The sequence below is a fragment of the Micropterus dolomieu genome, linkage group LG07 (assembly GCF_021292245.1).
Source record: "Micropterus dolomieu isolate WLL.071019.BEF.003 ecotype Adirondacks linkage group LG07, ASM2129224v1, whole genome shotgun sequence".
Classification (NCBI taxonomy): domain Eukaryota; kingdom Metazoa; phylum Chordata; class Actinopteri; order Centrarchiformes; family Centrarchidae; genus Micropterus; species Micropterus dolomieu.
The window spans coordinates 26,352,772-26,375,632 of record NC_060156.1 but is presented as its reverse complement, the minus strand read 5'-3'; the positions used below and the strand labels follow the sequence as shown (position 1 = coordinate 26,375,632).

General features: G+C 43.3%; 1 protein-coding gene across 4 annotated transcripts; it reads left to right on the top strand.

The window, feature by feature from the left end:
• Nucleotides 1-278: 278 nt before the first annotated feature.
• akap11 (A kinase (PRKA) anchor protein 11) lies at nt 279-22,842 on the top strand. 4 transcript variants are annotated; one of them, XM_046054871.1, is made up of 13 exons: nt 279-576; nt 2,003-2,135; nt 6,000-6,104; nt 6,608-6,715; nt 6,812-6,865; nt 6,976-7,107; nt 8,143-8,407; nt 8,807-13,184; nt 13,469-13,609; nt 16,747-16,833; nt 19,053-19,099; nt 20,658-20,857; nt 21,388-22,842. In XM_046054871.1, exons 3-13 carry the CDS (start codon nt 6,042-6,044, stop codon nt 21,547-21,549), a joined length of 5,637 nt encoding a protein of 1,878 aa, XP_045910827.1. In that variant the 5' UTR covers nt 279-576; nt 2,003-2,135; nt 6,000-6,041; the 3' UTR covers nt 21,550-22,842. The 4 variants fall into 4 exon arrangements, with proteins under 4 accessions (XP_045910827.1, XP_045910828.1, XP_045910830.1 ...); XM_046054873.1 differs by having other exon boundaries at nt 280-576; nt 16,750-16,833; XM_046054872.1 differs by lacking the exon at nt 2,003-2,135.
• Nucleotides 22,843-22,861: the final 19 nt, after the last annotated feature.

Here is a 22,861-nt window from a genome sequence, read left to right as displayed (position 1 = left end):
GCTAATTTGTCTTCAGTTCGATTGTTCTGTCTTCCACAGCCCCAGTGCCACACTCGGCGTGCGATTGATGATGCCTCAATCTCTCTTGTTTTCATGGGAAGAACTGTAATGCACAGGAAATGGGGAGTTCGATTCATTTTTGGGAATCGGTGAAATCGAGCGTGATTTCGTATAGTGTTATTATCTTCTTGAGCTCATCCAGTGAAGTCTCAGGGCAGGTCTGACTTTTGGGAAGGATTAAAATAGTTATTTTACCTGGTCACAAAGCTTCCAAACACTAAAAACAGTTTTAGTTACTGTCCTCCCTCCATTTGCTATGAACATGCATGTTGCCGTTTTCAGGTTAAAAAGACTGATACAGCATTCATTAAGCTAAGCAACCATGAATCCTCCTCTTCTTTAGTTCTGAAACTGAAATAATCAAGGCAGTAGTGGGGAAACCAAGGTGGGCGATTTGTTGCTTCCCTTCAGTACCGTTTAGAAAGAAGAGTTCAAACCGGGCGGATCGTCCACAGTTCGCGCATCAAACTCAGCGGCTACCGTCAACGCTGCTGGAGTCCGACGTTGAGGCGTGAGGTAAAATTACTTGATAAACACACACAGCTTTGTTTGGAATAGACAGCAAACGATCACAGACTGTTGTTGGTTAGGTATTTATACCTACCTTAATGTTATCATTAGCTTGGTGGCTAGGTGCTAGCTATCGACAATAAGGTGACATCACATACCGAGCCGACTGCGGCCTGGTTCTGCTGCTAGCCCGTGATTGACAGCCTGTCAACTAGCAGGCTAATCTGGCTGTCGTTTTATGTTTGCCGATGATTTGTTGCGTACTGATATGTCTGTGTAATGTGCTGCAGCTTGTCAGCTAAGTTAGTTAACGTTACCCGTGTGTCCGTTTTGGAAAGGACTGCATGGAGCCCGAGTAACGTTAGTCGTGAATCAACATCAGCACCCACAGTGTGTGTGGCTCCTCTGTGGCTCCTCTGTGGCCTGCTGCTGCGGCGGGTACCAGCGCCATAAGCTGGGACATTAGATAGATATTCTTCCAAACACATCGTGCCTGGTTGAGTTTCCTTTTATTACTCTTTGCTAACGTAAATAGACGAATTGCATCTTAAGTGCAATTATCTGTACCATGCAGATGTGTGGAAAGTAACATCCAGTGTGTGTTGCAACAAGTGATGTTCACGCAATTGACAATGAGCTTTTTGTTGCACAATGTTTAGTGGAAATATAATTCCTTACATATAAACTGGTTAATGTATTGTTCTGCAGTGGTGACAGATATTTTTGCTTTTTGCTCAGTAGTCAACACACCATAGACCCAAATTTAGACTTGAATGTATGACATCTTAATTTGACATTTTTGAGATAATACATGCAAATTGTGTCCCAGCAGTCTCTATGGAGAAGGGCTGCAACTAACTACCATTTTCATTATTGATTAATAATTATTTTAATAAATCTTTTAGTTTGTAAAATGTCACAAAATAGTGGCAAATGCCCATCTCACTTTCCTGACGTGCAGGCTTGTTTTGTCCAACCAATAGTCCAAAAAGATATTTCAGCCAAATAAGACACAGGACATCAGCAAACAATAGCCCTTTTTTCATGAAGGACATTTTGACAAGTCCAAGTAGAAGAAGCACAGGTGTAAACAAATGAATGACGGCCTCATTCCGTTTAGCTGTTTCACTTTTAGGGTCCTTCAACGAGCCTACCAGTGTTATTAACTATTAACACCTGTGCTTTCTACTATGACAAATCAAGATGTCTGCTGTGAAAAAAAATACCTAATGTACGGCATTTCTGCTTGAAAAAATATTTCTTTGCCTAATTGATTAATTGGCTAATCATTGGAGTAGAGCCCGACCGATTTATTGTTTTGCAGATATTATCGGCCGATATAAACTACTTGCAGATACATCTGCATCGGTGTTAATAACAGCCGATATATGACTATTAAAAAAAGAAACCAAGAGTGTGATCCTTCCCTCAGGTCATGAGTGTTGCATAGTTTGCCCAGCAGAGGGCGTTCTGCAGCTCCTCTGTTCAAAACACTGCAGCACCACAGAACAAAACATCAGCAGACTGCAGTCAACCAGGAGCAACTCTCACACTCAGTGTTCCCGGTGAGTTGGTCTCTTGTCACGTCAATTACATAACTTAAATAATAATAAAAATAGCCTTCATCACTTCTCCCCTTACTATAACGTTAAAGTTACCGTACTTCCTAACTTTCTCATCTTTCACTTCACAACTTCATTGTTCTGACAATTAATGCTTCCCTATCGAAAAACGTCTAACCCTAAACTTAACCAATAGCCATGCAAAGAACTGCCAAGTGGCACATCTCGATAGGAAGCATATATCAACAGAACACTGGCTCACAGCTGTGTGTTTAATGTTATGGTAATGATAGATGAGTGGAGTTTACGCTGCTGACAAAGGTGATTGTAGATTCATTTCTGAAACAGTTCTAGCGAATGGTCCTCTCATTTCTCTCTAATTCATTACTTCTAAATGTTCTTCTTAAACATCACTTACAGCATTTGACGCTGCCTGTTGCTAAATTAGCCACAAAGCTGGCTAATGCTACGTTTATCAGTAGAGGAGCGCCAACGTTAATGAGCGGTTAAACTGTATTGTTTAACTTATTCTAAACATATCGGCGAGCCGCTTGGCTTACAGTCAGTACGTCGGAAATGAGAGGGGACATGTGAATAAACATGCTCTTTTGAATGTGCAACGTTAGTGTGCAATCTCAATGTTGCAGGCCCTTGTTGTAGACCGTCATGTAGTATTAGATGCATTCAAGAGGAGCGTGTCTTCTGGGTCACTGTATCATAGACTGCATGTTTTAGAGCCAGGTGGTGGTTAGGAAATGGTTTCTTGTAGCTTTGGATATAATTAACAGCTGGTTAAGGGATAAAATAGATGTGAATATGCTACATAGTAGAAAGTAGTCATGTGGCAGATTATATGTAAGGTAATAACTATTTCATGACAAAATAAAAACATATAGAATTCTTTTGCCTATTCAGGAGAGCACTGTTTACCATTAATATTATAGCAATGACCTTACCATTATTATTCGTAGTAGTAATAGTAGTATTATATTGGTATTTATTATAGTTTCTGTTTTGCTTTGCTTATTTTGCTTTTGGAAAATGACCTAATTGCGATTTTTTTTTTTTATACCAATATTGCGATATAATATGCGATTAATTTGTAAGCTCTTTACCTTCGGTATTACTCAAAACGGACAAGCAGTAGATCAGTGTATCGTATGACCAACACGATATTGGATAGAGTAAACATACACTGGTCTTTCTTGTGGGTCAGGCCTGTGTTATGAGGAAATTAGGTGATGCATGAATTATTATAATGAGCAATGGAGGAGAAGAAGCATCTAATTTTAATAATATGAGAAAGATAATTTGAGTCAAGTCATGGCATTAATAATATGATATAATATCATCAGGTCTGCCTACAGACCACAAGAAAAACAAGTTCACCACAGTGTGTTATACAGTAAGAGCTCAATACAAAACCCACAGTTCAACCACCAATTAATGAGTCCTTATCCCAGTTCAAATATCCTAGGAGTCCATCTTTCTGTATCCCAGTAAGCAAACAGAAAATACTCAGTTTGAGATTCAGTTCAAAAGTTGGACACAATAAAACCAAGTGATGCCTCCCGTGTTTAATAGTCAGTCTTAGTAATTCTCCAACAACACCGGAGTCCCCCTCCCCCGCAGCCTCCAACGCTAGTAAGCAGCGTACTGGCTTCAACCAGGCTGTAACTCGGGACAGACTGGGCCTCTTTCGGACTTGTGCGTTTGGTTTGAAACGCCATTTCACAGATATTTCTTGAGCTGACTGGTGGCTGTGTGTGTGTGATGCTGGTGCCAATCCTCACAATACGCTTACCTTACTACACGTGTCTTTCTGTTCTGCATGTTTCCTGTCTGTCAGTGCCGTTGATGGCCCGACGATTTCGCCCACCCCTGCAGCTCTAACATACACTATTTAATTTAATGTTCATAAGTAGTAGTACTCCATAATGTGTAGCAGATCTACTAAAAAAAAAGTTTCTTTTTATACTGCATTATGTCATGGTATCTTGGTATGGTCTCTACGTAACAAATATTCGGGATAATCTTTGTTCATGTCATGCGTTTCTTATATAAAATAATAAGATGGAAAAAGGATATCGGCCGATAAATCTGCTTATCGGATTTTAAAATCCTCAAATATCGAAATTGGCATCGGACTTGAAGATCCCACATTGGTCGGGCCCTACATTTGAGCACAACCATGGAGCATCTCCAGCTCTAAGGTGTGTCTCTGTATGCAACCAGCACCAAATTCTTGTCTCTCTGCTTGTCAGCTAATGAAAAGATGAGTTCAGACATTAGAGAAATAAGTTAGGAGATCTGTTTTAGAATAAATATTCCCTTTTAATGGTGTGTTTACTTGTGTACTCCACTGATTTCACCTGAGCACAAAGTCACCTGTGCCTCATTAGAGACTGGTGTTAGGTCTCTCAATGAGCTGAGTTTGTCCTCATGTTCTCCAGTCTCTCTCTCTCTCTCTGTTTATCCATCCACCCACACTCGCTCTCAAAATTTGGCCCACATCAGCTCCCAACCAAACAAGATTTTAGACTACACAGTTTCTGCCCTTGACAGGTTGTTTTGCTGTGTACCTTTTTATAAGATGATCACAAACACCCCTCAGAATCCCTTGGCTGCATCTGCCTAGCTCTGTTACATTTCTGGTGATGATTAGTTTCATGAATCGGCCCCTGAAGTTTTGTTTAAGCCTAAACGTAGTTACACTACAATTGCAGTTTTTCCATGACATGACTCATACCAAATACATTATATGACCACATTAGTTAGATCAGGTGATGACGTAGGCCTATTAACTTGATTCTCACATACGTTACTACTGGATGCTAATGTTGTGAACTAAACACGAAACACCACAGGCTTAAAAAAAAAAAAGAAGCACGTTATGTTGTCTCTGCTGGAGATACTCGCAGCCATAATAGGCCATTGTGCCTGCTTCCCTCATGAGTGAATTGGGATGCACTGCATAGTTGAGGTTAGGCAGCAGTTGCTGGCTGTGTTGTTTTTTTTGTACAGCCCACCAAAGCACCCACGAGAAGCTAGGAGGTCCTGGATCACTAGAGGAAGCCAGTGGCATGTACTCTACCCCTCTGGTTCTCAGAATGCATGTTGGGCTGATCAATAGGACCGCCTGCCTGGGTCTAGACTCAACTAGCTGCTTTGGACCATACCTCAAAGGAGAGGCTTAGATTACTTGGGAAACTTTTCCTTCTTGTACACTGTAAATATTTTGCCTCCTTTACCCGCTCTCTCATGCTGCTTACCAAGTGTGTTTCCCCTGCTCAGAGCACACACCCTTGCTCTCTTGCCTTGCTGTTTGATCTTTGATGCGGGCCTGACTGTTTAAAGAATATCAAAGAAGCATGGCCTACTATAGCTTATCCTCACCAGCAGGACAAGTCTGGGCCTACTTGTAAGAGCTTGATGTTATTTTCACATGGGTTTGAACAAAATGCTAGTCTAGAAGGTTGGCTGCACAATCTCAAAAATTAAGAGCTCAAACCAAAACGTATATGGTATTGCCTCCTGCAGTGAAGAATTTTGTGATCTGTTTCACAGGCTTGAGTCCAGTAGTCACTTCACATTACTTAACGGCACTGGTGCACTCACGTAAACCACTGACTTTGTCACATCGTACTTCCTAATTTGGCGTTAAGGTGTACAACAGTAGATAGCGATGAAATCTCTTTGTTTACTAATGGCGCTGATACAGTCATTGCTTTGTGATGTGATTGTTACTGCGGCTGAGGAGCATGTAACAGCAAGATATCTCATGTTGAATGCTGAACTTCTTTGCGATGCCACTCACTATGTCATTTTCTGTTTTCCCTCTCCCCCCGGCACATTCTTTGTTTACAGGTGAGCGGCCAGTCAGCCAGCCACGTGCAGCTCTCTGTTACTATGGATGCCTGTGCACGTATTAGAGGAGTCCCAGTAAGGTCCAGGCCCTCAGTCCGGAAAGAGGTCTGTCTGCTGTGATCCTGCGTTTTATTCTGACTCTATCTGTAGTGAACTAGATCCTTGAAAGGGTTTCAAACCCAACGCTCCAATGATTCCTTATGCCTGCTATTATGTCTGACAAAGGATGTTTAGATGGACATTTGCACCTGATATTAACAAATTCCACTCGTAATGTTGACCGTATGTTAAAACGCAGAAAATCTTGTCTTAGTTATTTTTCCGGTTTGGTGTAGGTTTGATAATACAGTACTGTACTTTAACATTTGTTTTTGTCTACTTGTGGTCAGTAGTTGTTAGACGTTACTGCAGTTAATGACGTGTTTTCGCTGGAAATGGATATATGTAAATTTGAGTAGATTCTGATTGCACAGAATCTATAATAAAAGCATGTGTAAAAACAGGCACATGCACAAAATACTGTTCTTTTTGCATTCATCTTTCATGAATTCTAATGTGATTGATAAATACATACACATTGGTTACGCATTATTTCTGTTGGTCTGCAGACTGTGCGTGACAGTGGGGTGCAGTGTGTGAAGAGCCTCTTTAGGAATAAAAAGGAGCTATGCAGCGTTGGCCTAGAGCTGCCAAGCAGAGACATAAGACTGACAGAGGTGTGTCACACAAACAGCAGTGCAAACATGTGTAAAGCTCAGCCATATTGAAACATTAAGACACATTAAAACTCACCATCAACTGTGCTCTTTCAGATTCATTTTGTGTGTCTGCCTGGTCATTGTGAAGGGGAAGATGTCACCCAACAGGTATGTTTTCATAATGAAACACTGAAAGAATGTCCTTTTAGAAATTAACGATTGGTAAATCTTGCAATTTACCATTTGAACTACAAGCTCATGTACTTCCTCTTCCCAAGGCCCTGTCATCTCTGCCAGGAGGGCTGTGTGAGCTTCTCAGGTCCCTCCACGTTCACGGCCTCAAGAATGACGAGGTCCTGCTGCTCAAAGACTCCCGCAGGCTGGCAGAGCACAAGGACGCTGGGCCTCAGGTAGGTGGCGGACCTTTCATCTTGAAGGAATGTGAACAGCCAGCATGTTGAGTAAAGCAGAAATGTGGGGGAAGGGGGGAAGAGGGGGAGTTGGAATGAGCTCTTATTATCTCAGCACCAGTGGTCCAAGATAATTTCTTGAGATACTACCCGTTTTACTGTTTTTGTAATTTCATTGAAAAGCTGACCTCACCCTGAAGCTAGGGTAACAACTGTTAATGCCAGTTAAATACGAAATAAACTGAAACTTTCTTTACACTAGAATCGAAGTAGAAATAGATTTGAGTACTTCGATGATGTTATCTGACTCTTTCTGACTTTTAAAATGTAACTTTTGCTGCCAGTAATAAAACATAATCCCTTTTTAGGTTACACCTAAAAAGGGATTATGTTTTTGTATGTTCCTAAAATGTTGGCATTTGTTGATGAAATTGTTTCCCCACATTTATGGCCTTGTCTGTCCCTGCGTATAAACAGACATAGCAAGTCTTTCTCACGCCTTGAAGAAATGCAGGTGGGTGAGACAGACAGAGGAGATGTTGTTTTTTCAGCCCACTATTGCAGCCTTGTCCTTCCTAGTGCTGTGTGCCGTGTTTGGGTTCACACATGGCCTGTAGCGCATTCTGTGGTTTTGTTGTCCATTTCAGACAGTGAGACCTCCCACCTATCTGCATTGCAGAGTGAACTTGTACTAAGTGATTTTGTATTCTACATATGCAACAGATCAACTGGAAATCAGAGTACAGACATAACAAAACTCTTCCGGCCTTCATCCCCCCTCCTGAAAGATTAGGATGCGAAAATTCCCCTGTGAATTCTGTTTAATTTGCGAAAGCCAAGATCTTTCAAGTTACAAGAATGTCCTGTTTCAAATGAGTGCAGGACATGATCACTTTTGACAGGTTAGAAACTGTATAACTGTATTTTTTCTAAATTAGCTGAATAATTTACCAGACACCCGAGCTTAACTTTCAATATTTCTCTTTCCCTTTTTTTCCTTTATGTCTTGCTGTGCTGTTTTTTCTCTGCTTTCAGTGTTTGTTAAAGGCTGTGTGCGTGCTGAGGCATAATCCCAGCACTAGTGTCTACCCTCAGGCCAGTGTAGCATCTTTGGTGGGCTTGCTGGGGTGCTACATGGCAGGTGTACGCTATGCTTTGGAGCTTCAGGCTCTTCAGAGGGGCACAGCTGAGCCCAGCCAGCCAGAGGAAGATGACACCAACCAGTCTGTCTCATCAATCGAGGATGACTTTGTCACAGCCCTGGAGCATCTGGAGGAGGAAGACACAGGAGACAGTCCGTGTAGGTTTAACATCTAACACTTAGTGGCATTTAGTAGCCCCTGGTGCTTTATGTAGAGTATCTTGTGAGCCCACATCAACAGACCATAGACAGTCGTGTTGGATAAATCCAAAATAGAGACCTGAATTTTAAAGCCTCATCATAATCTTTAAAAAGTGGCAGTAATTAAATTTTTCAGTTCACTGCTAGACGGCACTAATAAGTTAATTTCTAGTTGGGATGCACTTTTTCCTCTACCTTTATTATATAATCAAGGCACAATGGACAAAAAGCTTTTGTTTTTACACAACTAAACTTTCTTTTTTGAATAGCTTTTTTGTCATGTTTATCTTTTATCCCTTCTTTGTATATACTGTGTATGACCAGTTTCCCCCCTCTTCTTTATGTCCATCTCCACAGCTGCTTCCTATTTGCATTTTAAAAAGCGGGATGTGGCATCGCAGACGGTCCCAGCCCACAAGAGAAGAAAGGAATTATCAGGCTCCCGTGTTATCATAAGCTCCTCCTCAAAGAAGTATTCAGCTAAACATAAATCGGCTCCAGATGTATCCGTCACAGTGCAGAGGTCATCAGGTATTGAATCCCAATGGACTTACTGTAGTCCCGGAGCTCGTCTCCCCTCACCTTTGGTTCATGTCAGTGAATCGGAAGAGTCTGACTGCTCCAGCCCCAGCCCGATCATTTTTCTGGATGAGGTGGGCTATCAGAAGAGCATGCTGGCCAAGCTGGACATCCCCCAGGTGCCAGGGGGGCCTAGAGATCGAGTTGAAGACTCAGACTCTGAAGTCAGTGAGTTCTTTGATAGCTTTGACCAGTTTGATGACCTAGAGGAGCTGAGCTCAGAGAGCTGCACTCTCGCACTGCCTCTGGACAACATCAGTGACCCAACAACACAGAAAAAGTCAGCGGAGTCTAGCACCAAATATGTTTCTAGGGGCTGCTCAACCAAGGGTATGAATCCTCACCGCTTTGACCAGCCGACCCTCCCAGCCAATGTGAAAAAACCCACTCCTCTGAAACCCGGCTCTCCCTACTCACTTCACTCTGAAGTGCCTGACTCCCCACGACCAGTGCAGACCCCCTCTGAGGAGAATGGTGGCCCACTCTTCAGTCCTGTCAGCTCTTCTGCCTTCAGCCCTCTAGTGGACTCCAGTGGGCCACTGGAATACTTCTGGAAGACAGATGAGGATGTACGGGATGGCTCAGAGCTACGTAAACCCCAGGATCTCTGTTCTCTGTATAAGACTTACTCTGACTTTGCGAGCAGTCTGTCCAAAGAAATTCTGGGATCTGTGTGTGGCTACCAGTCTGCCATTGACATCAGTGACAACAAGAATCTCAGCTGCGTCTGCCACAAGGAATTCAAGAACCCTTCGGGCTACCTGATGAAGCTCTCAGAAATACAAGAGACTGTAACAGTGGCCAAGCTGCAGAGGAAGTCTCAGTCTCTGAAGGATGGCATTCAGAGGTTTGCCACTGACCTGGTGGAAATGAGCTTGGGAAGCGCTTTGCGAGACCTCCAAAAAGGCGTGTCCTCCTGTACCACCACCTTGTGTCACCTAGCTGCCAGGCTCACCTCCTCAGTGTTTCAGATGGCCTTCCATGAGATTGGCATGCGCCACGCCTATGTGTTGAAGGAACGAGCGATCAATGGATTAGCCGGCTTCCTAGTCGGAGAGGCCGTGTCTGGGGCGCTGAAAGACTTCCTAACAGTGAAAAAGCAGATTTTCCACAATACAGTGACGCGCTTTGCTGCTGATCTGGCTGAAGAGCTGGTGTTTGAAGGAATTATGGAAGTGTGTCAGTTCTCACACCCGTCAACCCCTCTCACCCCCAGTGACTGGTCATTTGGCCACGGGCAAGAAGAAGAGGAAGAGGAGGAGGAGGTGGTTTCCTCCTATGCTTCAGACTTGTCTGAGTCTGTTATTCAGGAGGCCTTCATACAGCTCTCTCAAGCTGATGTTGCCTTCACTAGCCAAGCAGCTATTAGTGTATCTCTGGACAACGTCTGTTACGTCAGTGCAGAGAACACTAGCACTCACACCTGTAGTACTTTTGCAAACCAGCAGGTTTTAAGTGCCAGCTCAGCTGCAGTGGCACCAGGGCCTTCAGCAGAGGATGCTACCTGCACAGTGAAGAAAGCCCTGTTCACTGTATCAGGCATGGCCAGCTGTATTCCGGTGCCCCAAGCAGGCCAAGCACTCTCCCATCTTCATGATCCTGGGAAGACCTGTCAGTATAAATCTAGCGTTTCAGATAGCCCTCAGACTAGCCCCAAAAGAGTTTCTGAATCTTCCTCTGACACCACCACATCCACACAAACTCACCTTTACAGTCATGGAACTCAGACCCCCATACCCGGGGGAGAGCCCTCACAAGGAAAGTCACCGTTCCAAAACTTCTCTGGGAACATGGTGGATATGATAGTAACCGAGGCTTGTGAGATAATAACTGCTTCTAAGATGAAGAAAGGTTTTGGTGACTGCGCTGATTTCCTTACAAAGACAATCGGAAACAGAAGGGGCTCTTGTTCTAAGCAGGAGGCAGCTAATGATGAGGTTCCAGATTCCTCCTCAAAGCAGGGAGCCGGCAGGGAGGGCTTCAGATATGACTGTAGAGACGTTAGGAAGGGCGGCCCTGTTGAGCAAGCAGCAGAGCTTAGCATTCCTCAGATTTCCTTTCAGACAGGCTCTCAGAGTCAGGGGAGAGCCAGCTGTGAGTTAGACCCCAGGACCAGAGGTGTGGCTGAAACACATCCTGTGATGATGGATACTCTTGATCTGCCGGGGACCGAGATGGGTGAACAAAGGAGGACATCTGATGACTCGGCTCCAAGCTCCGGACAAAAATCAGGTGGGACTCCTGGCACTCCGCCTTCTACACCTCAGCAGCCCAGTGAGGTGTCCAAGGAGAAGCAGATAAAACAGTTCTCCAAGAAGTTGAAAAGTAAGCTGGCCAAGGAATTTTCCCCTGCCACCCCCCCACCCACCCCTCACTATCAGCCTGAGCCTGGCCCAGGGCCAAAAGACATCACCCCTGAGGCAGACAAGGCTGAGTTTATGCTCAAACTGATGAGGTCTCTCTCTGAGGAGGCAGATGGCAATGAGGAGGAAGAGGAGGAAGAGTTGGCAGAAGAGGAGGGTGTTGGTGGCACTGACAGATGTTTAGAGACAGTGGGTGGCCGTCATGAACTGAACCAGATGTCTGCTCGCCGAATTTCCAACAAGGAAGCTCTTCACTATGCTGAGCGGCTGGCTTGTCACATTGTCTCCATGGCAACAGAGATGGACACCCTGGGCGTGGCAGAGGAGGAGGGGGAGATGAACAAAGGCGGCGAGAGAAGGAGAGACAGCGTGGCTCAGTTCTCAGAGCAGACGCTGAACACCTTGTGGGTGTATGCCGGGGAGGTGGCGGGAGAGGTCATCAATGATGTGAAGAGGATGGTGAGCTCTGCACAGCAGTGTCCATATCACAGAGCGCTCAGAAGAAGAAGTTTTGACCGATCTAGCTCTGAATGTCAACACCAGTCTCAACCCAGTACAGAAAAGAACTGGAGAGCAGGGAGGATGGCTGAGCAGTGGTCTAATGACCTCATAGCCTCTGTTTTCCGGTCCCCCACCTCCACCACAAGCACCATCTCCACCTCGAGTTCTGGCCTGTCCTCGGAGTATCCCAGCTGTGAGAGTGTGACAGATGAATATGCTGGCTACCTTATCAGGGTGCTGAAAAAGGAGGGAGGCAGTAGGGAGTTGGTTCTAGACCAGTATGCAAGCCGTTTGGCCTATCGCTCCATAAAACTTGGCTTGGCTCATGCCAGTCGCAAAATCAAGCACAGATCCTCTAGCACCCGCCTCCAGTCCTCTAAGTCGCTGCCAGATGAATGGAAAACTCCTGGTAGCGAGGCCTCGTCACCCAAGGACGGAGGAGAGTCAGTGGTTTGTCCCTCAGGTGAGGATGCTCTGTGTTGTTGCGGGGACTCTGACGAACAGAGTCAGAGGGAGTACGTGGATCTGGTCAACTTTGCAGAGTCTTTAGCTTACAACATCACCTGTGATGTCACACGCAAGCTGCATCTTTCCTCCGTACGGCTGCCGAAGTCTCTCACAGACTCCTGTCTTTATAAGAAATCCAAACTTGAAGACATGGCGGAGAATCTCATCAGAAACTCTTTCTCCTGCCCCCTGTTGTCCAAGGAGAGCAAGAGCAGGCATTACCACAGTACAGGGAGCCTGTATGATGGAGGCTACAGGAGTAGGGTGATGCAGGTCATAGAGCATTACGCACGGAAAATAGTTGATGACACTCTGAAGATTAGCCTGGCTTCAATTGGACATTCATCCCGGGAGCACCAGAGGACCCAAGGCCATGACAGAAACTCTCACACCCAGAGGCTATCCGAGGGGGTCTCACTGGGCCAAGCCATGGGGGAGAGGACATGCCGTTATTGTCAGGTCCAGGAGTGCCCATACTGCACCAAGCTTAGCAGGCACCATCAGCCTATATTACAGAGGAGGAAACGAGGGCCAGAATATCAGGCAAGGCCCGAGCGGCTCTCTAGTCTGGAGATTCCCAAGATCCACATTGACCTGGACCACAGGGCAGTGTTTGCAGAGGAGATGGTGTCCATAGCGATGGAGACAGCTAAACGTGAGCTGAGTAACACCAGCCTTAATGCTGACAGCGGCATCGGCCACGATGGAACCAGCTATGCCGAGAGTCTAACTGCTGAGATCATGACGTCAGCCCTGTCCAACATCTGTCATGCTGCCAACATCAGGTATACACACAAAGATTCATGTTAGTTGTTTATTTTACATGACGGCATGTTCGTATATATTCCTGTTAGGGCTAGTGTGGACGTGCATGTACACAATGTAGCATTTATGCACATTTTACAAACTTGTGCATTTAAGCTACTACTATTTCATATTTACTTATTACCTAACTTCACTCATATTACTACATAGAGAGCATTTTCATCAGGAAATTGTAAATATAAATGTTTGCAAACTTCTTGAAGCCCTCTAATTTTTGTCTCCTTCCATCTCGCTGTGCATTTAGCTTTCCAGGAAGGGAAGCCACTGAGTCCTCTGTGTCCCAGCAGCTGAGTGTAGGAGATGACAGTCTGGGCAGCTGGTCTAACCTGAGCTTTGAGGACGAGCACCCAGATGACAACAGCAGCTTCCTCCACCTCAGTGACAGGTATACAACCACTAGCTTTCTCATACATGGCATACCAAATTTCCAGTCACCTGTAGAGCACACTGCTGCTTTATCCCTTTAGTGTCAATATTTTACTGTGGTAATGGATAATAAATACACATTTGCAGATTGCCAGACACAAACCATTTAACTGATAAAGATATATGTGTGTGCATTTGGCAAATACTGTAATACTTTATATTATCAAACTTCTGTTTTTAGTGTTACAGTAATATTAATAATCAGAGATTTGAGTCTTTATTCATGAGGTGGTTATCAGCTATTAATGGCTTCTGCTCATACTGTGGCTTTTTTATAGGTTGGATGAAAGGGGAATGTGATTCTTGATTTGTTTTACCTCTGCCACTCTTTCCCCCTTACACTTTTATTGGTAACAATAAACCATCAACAATGTGATTTGACACAGGAGTACTGACAAATAAGCATATTTCTGTACAGATCATTTTATGAACAGGTTTCGGGCATTCTTTGATGTGATTGACAGCGGCCAGTTGGCACAATGCTGCTGTCTCAGCCACATATCCCACTATGTTTCTTTATTTGGTCTTTACTTTAAATGTGAACAAGATACAGGGAATATTAAAATTAGAACACTCTGGGTACAGCTGGAGTAGAAATGTGGAATAGTGGCACACTTGGGAATCTAATCAGTGGACTGGCACTTTTTAATTCTCTGGGGACAATGATGACATGGGTTTAATATAGGGCTGTACATAACAATTATTTTTCAAATTGATTAATCTAACGATTTATTTATTTTTGTGTATTCTATTTGTGTAAGAAAAAAAATTGTACCCTATATTACTTGATTAATCAATATCAAAAGCATGTCTAATCAATAAATCATCCTGATGAAGCACATTAAAATAATGACAATAGTAGCATATCTTAAAATGAATTCCATTATCACGTCACTGATGTGTTTTGTTAATAACAACAATAACAGACATGAGTTAGGCTACTTTACTTAAAACTTTAAATGTTTCTGACATGGATTTATTTCAGTATTGAGTAATGCAGTATGATAATCAAATGTATTTCTGCATCAGTGTGGGGCAGAAAACACCTGAAACGATTCACAGACTGTGCAGACAGTCACAGATTGACTGTGTTGTTACTTTCAGCTGTTTTCTCGCTCATATGTGGCCGTTCAGTAAACAGAAAATATGAAACGGCCGAACATTAGATGACACACGGTGTAACGTTATGTTACCATGACAGCAGCGGGGCAGAATTTACTTTTAACACGAAGGCGATGAAGAAATACTTTGAAAATACATTTCAACGGACTGCGTGTCCTCGTGCTGACAACGTGCCGTGCTTGTGTGGAGACGGAGAGTAAACACAATTTGTGGTGTTGCCGTCTAGACAAAGTGCTCCGGGATACTTATGCTTCATGTGTTCAGCGCAGCTTCACGTATCCGTGGACAGCAGTTGTGCTGCAGTGAAGCCATTTCCAATTCACAGAGCTCACGGAGCAGCACGTTGTTGAGTGTCTGTCTAAAATACTCCCAAACAAACGGTTGAATGCGAGGTCTTGTAGCTGCAGCTTGTCCAGAGGAATCCCTGCTAACACCGGATGCACCGCCGCTTCGACGCACGTAATGCGAGTCATGTTTACGTAATCGATTACGTCGATGAATCGCACCCCTAGTGTAATATTTCAGTTAGAAGTAGTCAAACTGATTTCTGTATAGTCATAGACTCAGGATTTGTGCTGTCCATCTGCTCACACCGAGAGCGGTACAGAAACACTCTTTCGTTGCTTGTGTTGGACCCGTTTTAGCAGGATTTTCCTGTGGTTGAGTCTAGATGGGAGATTTCCCAAGGTCAACACAGGGCACAATGTATGGTTTGGAAATCTAATTTGTATATCACTGCCAAAATGCAATTTTCTCTGATTTGTGCAAGTGTTGCACTATATGCGGGTTCTAACGGATGTGTTGTTAAAGATTGAATGTAGCTGTCTAATTGCAGCCAAGCTTTTCTGAGAATGTTTGTGAAATACACCACAGGGATAAGGACCAAGTTGTAGTTGTGACAGAATTGGCCTACTCTTCTTGGATGGACATTGGACCACTATTCTTGCGTACGTATGCAACCAAGTGAGTGGGTCTGAGAATCGGCTCTCTAAGTGACACGGTCTCATGCAAGTCTCCAGTCTCTGGGAATCGGGCTGTTGACATTTCTGGCGAAGGTTGTTATCTCTATGGAAGCAAAACTGACAACATTTGAGATACTTTCCCAAGATACTGAAAGAACACAATGTGTTAGCAGCTAGTTATTTTTGCCATCAGGGCCAAGTTAATGTATCATAATATTTTCTAAAGGTGTGTCTTTGAGTGCTCTCTTCACTTCAGGCAGTGTTTCTACAGGAACAAAGTCCACCATGTGTAATTCATTAGACGTTGTTCAAACGACTGCTGCAGCCGTTTCCGCTCAGCAAATGAAATCTAGGAAGGGGATGGAGGGGGGGGTCACCTTCACAGGCTTATTGAAACACTGAGCATGATGATTGACGAAATGAACAAGCTCTCACCATGTGTCATTCACCCAAAACACGAGGAGAAAGCTGTAGCTGAGGTAATGCACATTAAAGAAGGTATTTTTAGATATCAGAAATGTTCCTCCCTCCAGCCTCACTCAAAGTGCTGCACGCCACAGTATGCAGGTTCCAGCCAGCAGGCTAATCATTGACTAATTACAGAGAGGGTGTATGTTGTTGTGCTTCTGTTGCCAGCTGGTTGTCCTGGTGGAAACCACAGGATTAACAGGATTATGTCAGGACAAGAATGTAATGATCTCACATTTTAGGCCTTTAGCAACAAATTGTCTCAGTCAACATTACAGATGAGTCAAAGCGATATATGGTGGAAAAAGCTGCATCATTTCGAGAATCCTCCTCAGTTTTGATCCTCATCTCGCATTTAAGGGATTATTCCAAATGCCAGAAATGGTCATCAACCTGAGTATTGTTTTTGAAGATACATAATAGATGTGGTTATTATAGCAAATGGGAAGAAACTGCTTATTATATCCTGATCTTTGTTCCATTGTTCTTAAAGGATAGCTCTTGTCAGTGTTATAGTGGTGCGTTACCTTCCTTCTTTCTCCAGCAGCAATGGGAACAGCAGTAGCTGGAGCAGTCTGGGCCTGGAGGGGGAGGCGTGTGAGGAACGCATGTCATTCTCTCCCTCTGACAGGTTGGTCAGCAACTGGTTGACGTGGCTAACCTTTCAAAATGCCCATAAAACGTGGGGGTTCACCTAGAATGGGACAGAGAAATAGATGAATTGAATTTACTATGAAGCCAAAAATAGGTAAAAAATTGGGAAATCACAGCATCATGTGAAAATGATTTACAAAATTATACAATGGTATTTTAATTCATACTTTGTCTCATACTAGGAACTGCCAGCCCCTTGCATGACCACACTAAAGCTCTATAATATAATATTTAAATAGCTTTGACACGGCATATGATGATGATGTTTTGCTCGTTCTGCTTTACTTGCATGTCATTTTTTTGCTTAATATGGTCATTTGTCGTGTTACTGTATTTTGGGGGTTCTTGTAAACCTTGCATTCATTCTATTTAACATTTCAAACCCACAAATAGGTTTAGATATTAGTCCTGCAGATATCATGAGTTACAAACCATAAAAAAACATAATAATTGCAGCATTGACAAATTGAATCTGTGGAACCAGCCATTTATATTTATAAAACCACCACTGTTTTGTCAGGCTGGGGAAAAATTTCTTCCATCGATGTAGTGCTATAAATCAACATGTTAAGCAACATGCACAGGACATCTCAGTATAATTTGAGGTTGAGAGTCTGCCACCAAATAGCAATCTTTTTAAATTCAAAAAGCTGCCACATTTACATTATGCCTTTAACAACTTCAATGTTTTCTGGGTTTTGTTTTCCATCAACAAAATGCATGAATTCAATTCGGCACGTTTGGCAGCTGACACCCAGTTCTCAGATGTCAGAAGTTTCCACAGACATCTGAATGCACCAACCAGACAATCAGTGCCTCTCAACTGCATGATCAGTACTGACAAAAAAATTGTGGAGACAAAATATTCACTGCAATGAATAATACTCAAGTTTATGCATGTTTATACTACTCAGACATCAACCGAAACCAGTGGTTTCCAAGAACGTAGCAGAACTGCTGCAGATTTCTGTCTGAAAAGGGCTAAAACTGGCAAAACTACTGTGACAGTCCCTTTTGTTTCAACTCTTTACTGTCAACAAAAAAAATTACAAAAAAACTGAAAAAGGGGACATTAAAGAGTAACCTTATCCCAAATCCACATCTGTGTGAAGCCGGGACTGAATCATCTGCTGTTAAACGTTTATACTGTGATAGTTATCGTTGTAATATCTTTGAGTGTATTAGGCCATTGTTGGAAATGCTGCATAAGCAATTAGCAGGACTGGCCTGGTTATTTTATCCATAAACTGTTCTCAGCTGAATTTTCAGAGGAGATATCGTGTCACAATATATTTTGATATTGCAATATGAAATAAGATATAAGTATAAGATATACTAAAGTAGTAGTAAATAGTAAAGTAAATGAGGATTTTATACATGTATCACCTCCTCCTTCATCACAATGTAATGTTGCTTAGCTCTGAGGATCAGCAAATAGTAGATGGCCAGTTCAGTGTCTGCCATTAGGTGGCAGGTTTCTCACAAATTCGGGTTTGGGGTTTAGGTACTTGTAAACATTTAAAAACAAGTCCAGATAACAAAGATTGTCTCATATAGTCAAGGGTCTAATATGTCACTATGAGCTGTTTAAGTAAAAAAAAAAAGCATGATTTGGTACTAATTGTCAACTGCCGCAAATACACTGGTGGGTTTGTAATCTTCACGCACTGCCATTAATGATCATAGATGATAATGCTACATTTACACTGGTATTGTTTTGTTAGTCGCATTGAGCAGAGTCTGAGTGTCTGAACCCATCGGCTGTGTCGACATGACTGTCATTAACAATCTTATAAAGTGGAGAAATGACTGTTTACCTGTTGGCACGTCACACATCAAATATTTGCACAATTGACAGAATAGATATTGAGTAGATTTTCAGAATGGGGGAAAAAAACAAAAAACTTTCACATTGAGATGTACTCTTAGTCTTCGGGTCTTAAGTGACAAAAGGAGAAAAGTAAATTTACTGAAATGTATAAAAACATTGACTGGAAATATGCAGCGTAGTTCCTTCTGTGTGTAAGATGTCAAGGATTGGATCAGGATTGCTTGTGGCTTCTGATATCCTGCTATGCTTATTTCAAAAGCTGTTCTCTTAAGCATGCATGTCCTTTTTATCTCATTGCATGCAGCCTCATCTACGCCGCCGTTTCTCCCTTCTCACTAACATGTATGACATTATCTATTCAACAGTGACAATACAGAGGACAAGGAGACTGAGGTCAAAGAGGAATCCAGTGGTAAGTGCCTGCAACTTCCATTTTTGAGTAGTTGGTGTTTATGCAAGGGTTTTCTAATTCTTTATAATCTATTGTGAACAAGTTTTTTCCTAAACATGCATATGAAACAGTTTAACATGGTACATGTTTGGACAGCAGAGGGATGTGGGTGAAAGAAAGGCCCCTCTCCTAATTTGAGGTCTTGCTCTTTTTCCGCTCTCTGAAATTCGGAACAGTTGGCCTTGATTCCAGCTGGCCTTGTGCGTCTGTCTGCCTGTCTGAGTGTGTTGTAGCCGGGGATTTTACCACCCCCATATTCAGCCACACTAATGCTCATTCATCCACTCCACTCCCTCCATAGTCAGTCATTCTGCGTTGTGTGTGTGTGTGTGTGTGTGTGTGTTTGCGTGTCAAACCAGAGCAGCCCCTGTGAGGGGGTCTGTTCTGCTGTGGGAGTGTGAGAACCCAGCACTGTGCAGACCAGGGCTGGGGGAGCAAAGGACTGTTACACATTACACTTGGTGTGTCTGTCTGTCTTTGAGATGTACTGGAGAAGAGGAGAACACACTCATATACAGTTGTGGTCAAAAGTTTTGAGAATGACACAAATATTAATTAATTTTCACAAAGTCTGCTGCCTCAGTTTACATGATGGCAATTTGCATGTACTTCGGAATGTTATGAAGAGCGATCAGATGAATTGCATTTAATTGCAAAGTTCCTCTTGAAAATGAACTTAAAAAAACATTTCACACCCTGCCACAAAAGGACCAGCTGACATCATGTCAGTGATTCTCTCGTTAACACAGGTGAGAGTGTTGACAAGGACGAGGCTGGAGATCACTCTGTCATGGTGACTGAGTTAGAATAACACGCTGGAAGCTTTAAAAGGAGGGTGACGCTTGAAATCATTGTTCCTCCTCTGTTAACCATGGTTACCTGCAAGGAAACACGTGCTGTCATCATTGCTTTGTACAAACAGGGCTTCACAGGCTTGTAAGACTCCACCTAAATCACCCATTTACCGGATCATCAAAACTTCAAGGAGACAAGCTGAGTTGTTGTGAAGAATGCTTCAGGGCACCCAAGAATGTCTGCTTCTCAGCCAAGGGAGTGGACTCACTCACAGGTTTGCCTAAGAACACAGCCATAAATAAAGAATGGTAACAAAACATCCTCTGAGTGCAACTTCTCCCAACCATCCAAGATCAGTTTGGTTACGAACAATGCCTTTTCCAGCACGATGGAGCATCTTGCCATAAGGCCAAAGTGATAACTAAATGGCTCAGGAAACAAAATATAAAAATTTTGGGTCCATGGCCAGGAAACTCAATCACATTGAGAATTTGTGGTCAGTCCTCGAGGCGGGTGTACAAACAAAAACCTACAAATTCTGACAAACTTCGAGCATTGATTATGCATAAATGGGCTGCCATCAGTCAGGATGTGGCTCAGAAGTTAATTGATAACAGGGCAGATTGCAGAGGTCTTGAAAAAGAAGGGTCAACACTGCTAAGATTGAGTCTTTGCACGTACTTAATGTAATTGTCTATAAAAGCCACATTTGTCTGTGCTGCAGGGACTCTCTGTGTGGACAGGACGCAGGTGCAGTCTCCTAGGACTGCACTGGTCGTAGTGAACTCGGATGTCAGGGAGTTCGGTCGTGGCCCTCAGCACGTGACTCTCGACCCTCAGCTCAGGAGCATGCTGCAGTGGGTTGCGGCCTCCATGGCTGATATCCCTCAGATCCAACTGAGTCCTGACAGAGAGCTCCAGCAGGTGATTGCCCTCAGTCTGTTCTGAACTCACCATCTCAAACGGGTTCCCGCTGTGGTGTTTATCATTAAACATCAAGACTGTCCTTAACCAAGTCAGATTGCTTCAATGAACTAAGTCATTCTTTCCATGATTGCTAACCTTTCAAACCAACATTAACAATCTTTTATAGTAGTGTCCTGGTTTCCACTACAGTTAGCTTTGTTGTGGAGACAACAGCTGATTCAGTTGTATAGTTGAGTTCCTCCACAGTCTTTCTTGTCCACTGCAAAAGTACCCCCTGGTTTTGAATCGTCGTTATAGTACGTCCCTCTTAAGTGACCCATTTATAAAATTCTCTGATATTCTTTGACTTTCCTTTGATCCATTTCTCTAAATTTACTCTCTGTCAGCACCTTTCCTAACTAATGGGAAAACTCTTAAACATTTACACAGATCAGTGTACTATACTAATAAGTCTAAATTACAATTAGTAAGCCATGGCTTCCATGTGGCTTCCTTTTAATTATTGTAAATCTTGTATGCCCTTTCAGCTCCCAGCAGTGGTCCAAAGGCTTCGGGAGAGGAAGTGGAGGGTGGGAGAACTGCTTCACACACTGCTGCGCTACTGCGAAGAGAGTCAGACACACAGTCAGTCCCAGGCCAGAGAACCTCACCGCATCTCCCTCTTCCAGTGGCTTCTGGAGCACGCCTAGGGCCTCACCTCTCCTGATCTAAGTTACTCTAAGCGGGGTGTGTTTTTGCATTGCATGCTGAGACCAAGAGTGCTTCTATTGTATTTTATTTTTCTTTCCACCTTTTTTTGTTGTCGCCGTTTATTTATTTTTTTCGGGCTGCGTTTATCTCATGTATTGATTTAGTGAGCTGTCTCTCCCGCCCACACACACGTCTGAATTGAAGCCCTCACACCTTGCTGCCCGTGTGCTTGAGCTACAGAAAGAAAAGGAGAGAAGAGATGAGAGCAAGGGACCCGTCCCATCTGTTTCAGACAGAGACAGAAGTGCAGTGAGTTGAGAGAGAGAAAGAGGATGTGTTTTTTGTTAGGGAATCCCCATAGCTGCTAGGCAGATGATGTCATCACACCCACAGCTCACCTCTGTGGCTTTTCTACATAATAAGAGACCAACTCTGCGTGCGCGCACACACACACCCCATGGCAAACCACACCCTTGTATTATTGGAGGAGATCCGATCCGAGCTCTGATTCTCATGAACATCTAACAAAATTATTTTCCCATAGTATTCCTTTATTGTATTAATCAGAATGGTGGTGCTTGTTGTTCACACTTTGCTCCAGTGACGTTTTTCTCTGGAGCACTGAATGAGTTGGTGTAATGACTCCTCACATTTAACTGATATGCTGCCATACGTACAGATCTACAAGGCACTGTTAAATTGTTAAACCTATATCTTTAGTAAACTGTACTACAGCGTCATTTTGCATTTATCAAATGGGCCATTCATTTGGCAGTAGAATGATCGAGTAAAACAGTGCTTGATTGAGTTGCCTCTTGCCAGTATTGGTATACCTGTTTTATCTAATACTGTAACACTGCTCCTTCGTTGTCAAACTTAGTAAAATGCTAAAAGTAGATGATGTTTACTAGGGCGGTCGGTATTTAAAAAAAAGAAAAAAAAGTATATTTTTTTGACAGTAGAATATGTCTAATGAAACATGAAATGCTGCTCAAAGTTATGAAAGAAGCCATGATATTGGCTTAATGTTGCCAAATGTAGCATACAAGGTGACTCTGCTCCCCTCCAGTCAGAAGGTGTATGACCCTCCTCCATCTGTGTCAGTGGCCCACCTCCAGTTTGGGGAAGATCCAGTGACGCAGATAGCGGATCTTTCAGTAATTAAAGACACCCCTCTGGTCTGCACCTCCAAAACCACAAACTAACAGCATGCGCATTGCTCAACCCTGGACTCACATATTTTGTCACCCACACTCCTCAGTCACCTTGTGGAATGAACAACTTCCACACAGCCCCCCCCCCCCCCCCCCC

Bases quoted from the DNA above. Each gene is read 5' to 3' on its own strand.
- akap11 (XM_046054872.1), top strand. From the start codon at position 6,042: ATGGATGCCTGTGCACGTATTAGAGGAGTCCCAGTAAGGTCCAGGCCC. The intron at 13,185-13,468 runs GTATACACACAA...CTGTGCATTTAG, and splicing joins TGTCATGCTGCCAACATCAG to CTTTCCAGGAAGGGAAGCCA. The intron at 16,834-19,052 runs GTTGGTCAGCAA...TCTATTCAACAG, and splicing joins TCATTCTCTCCCTCTGACAG to TGACAATACAGAGGACAAGG.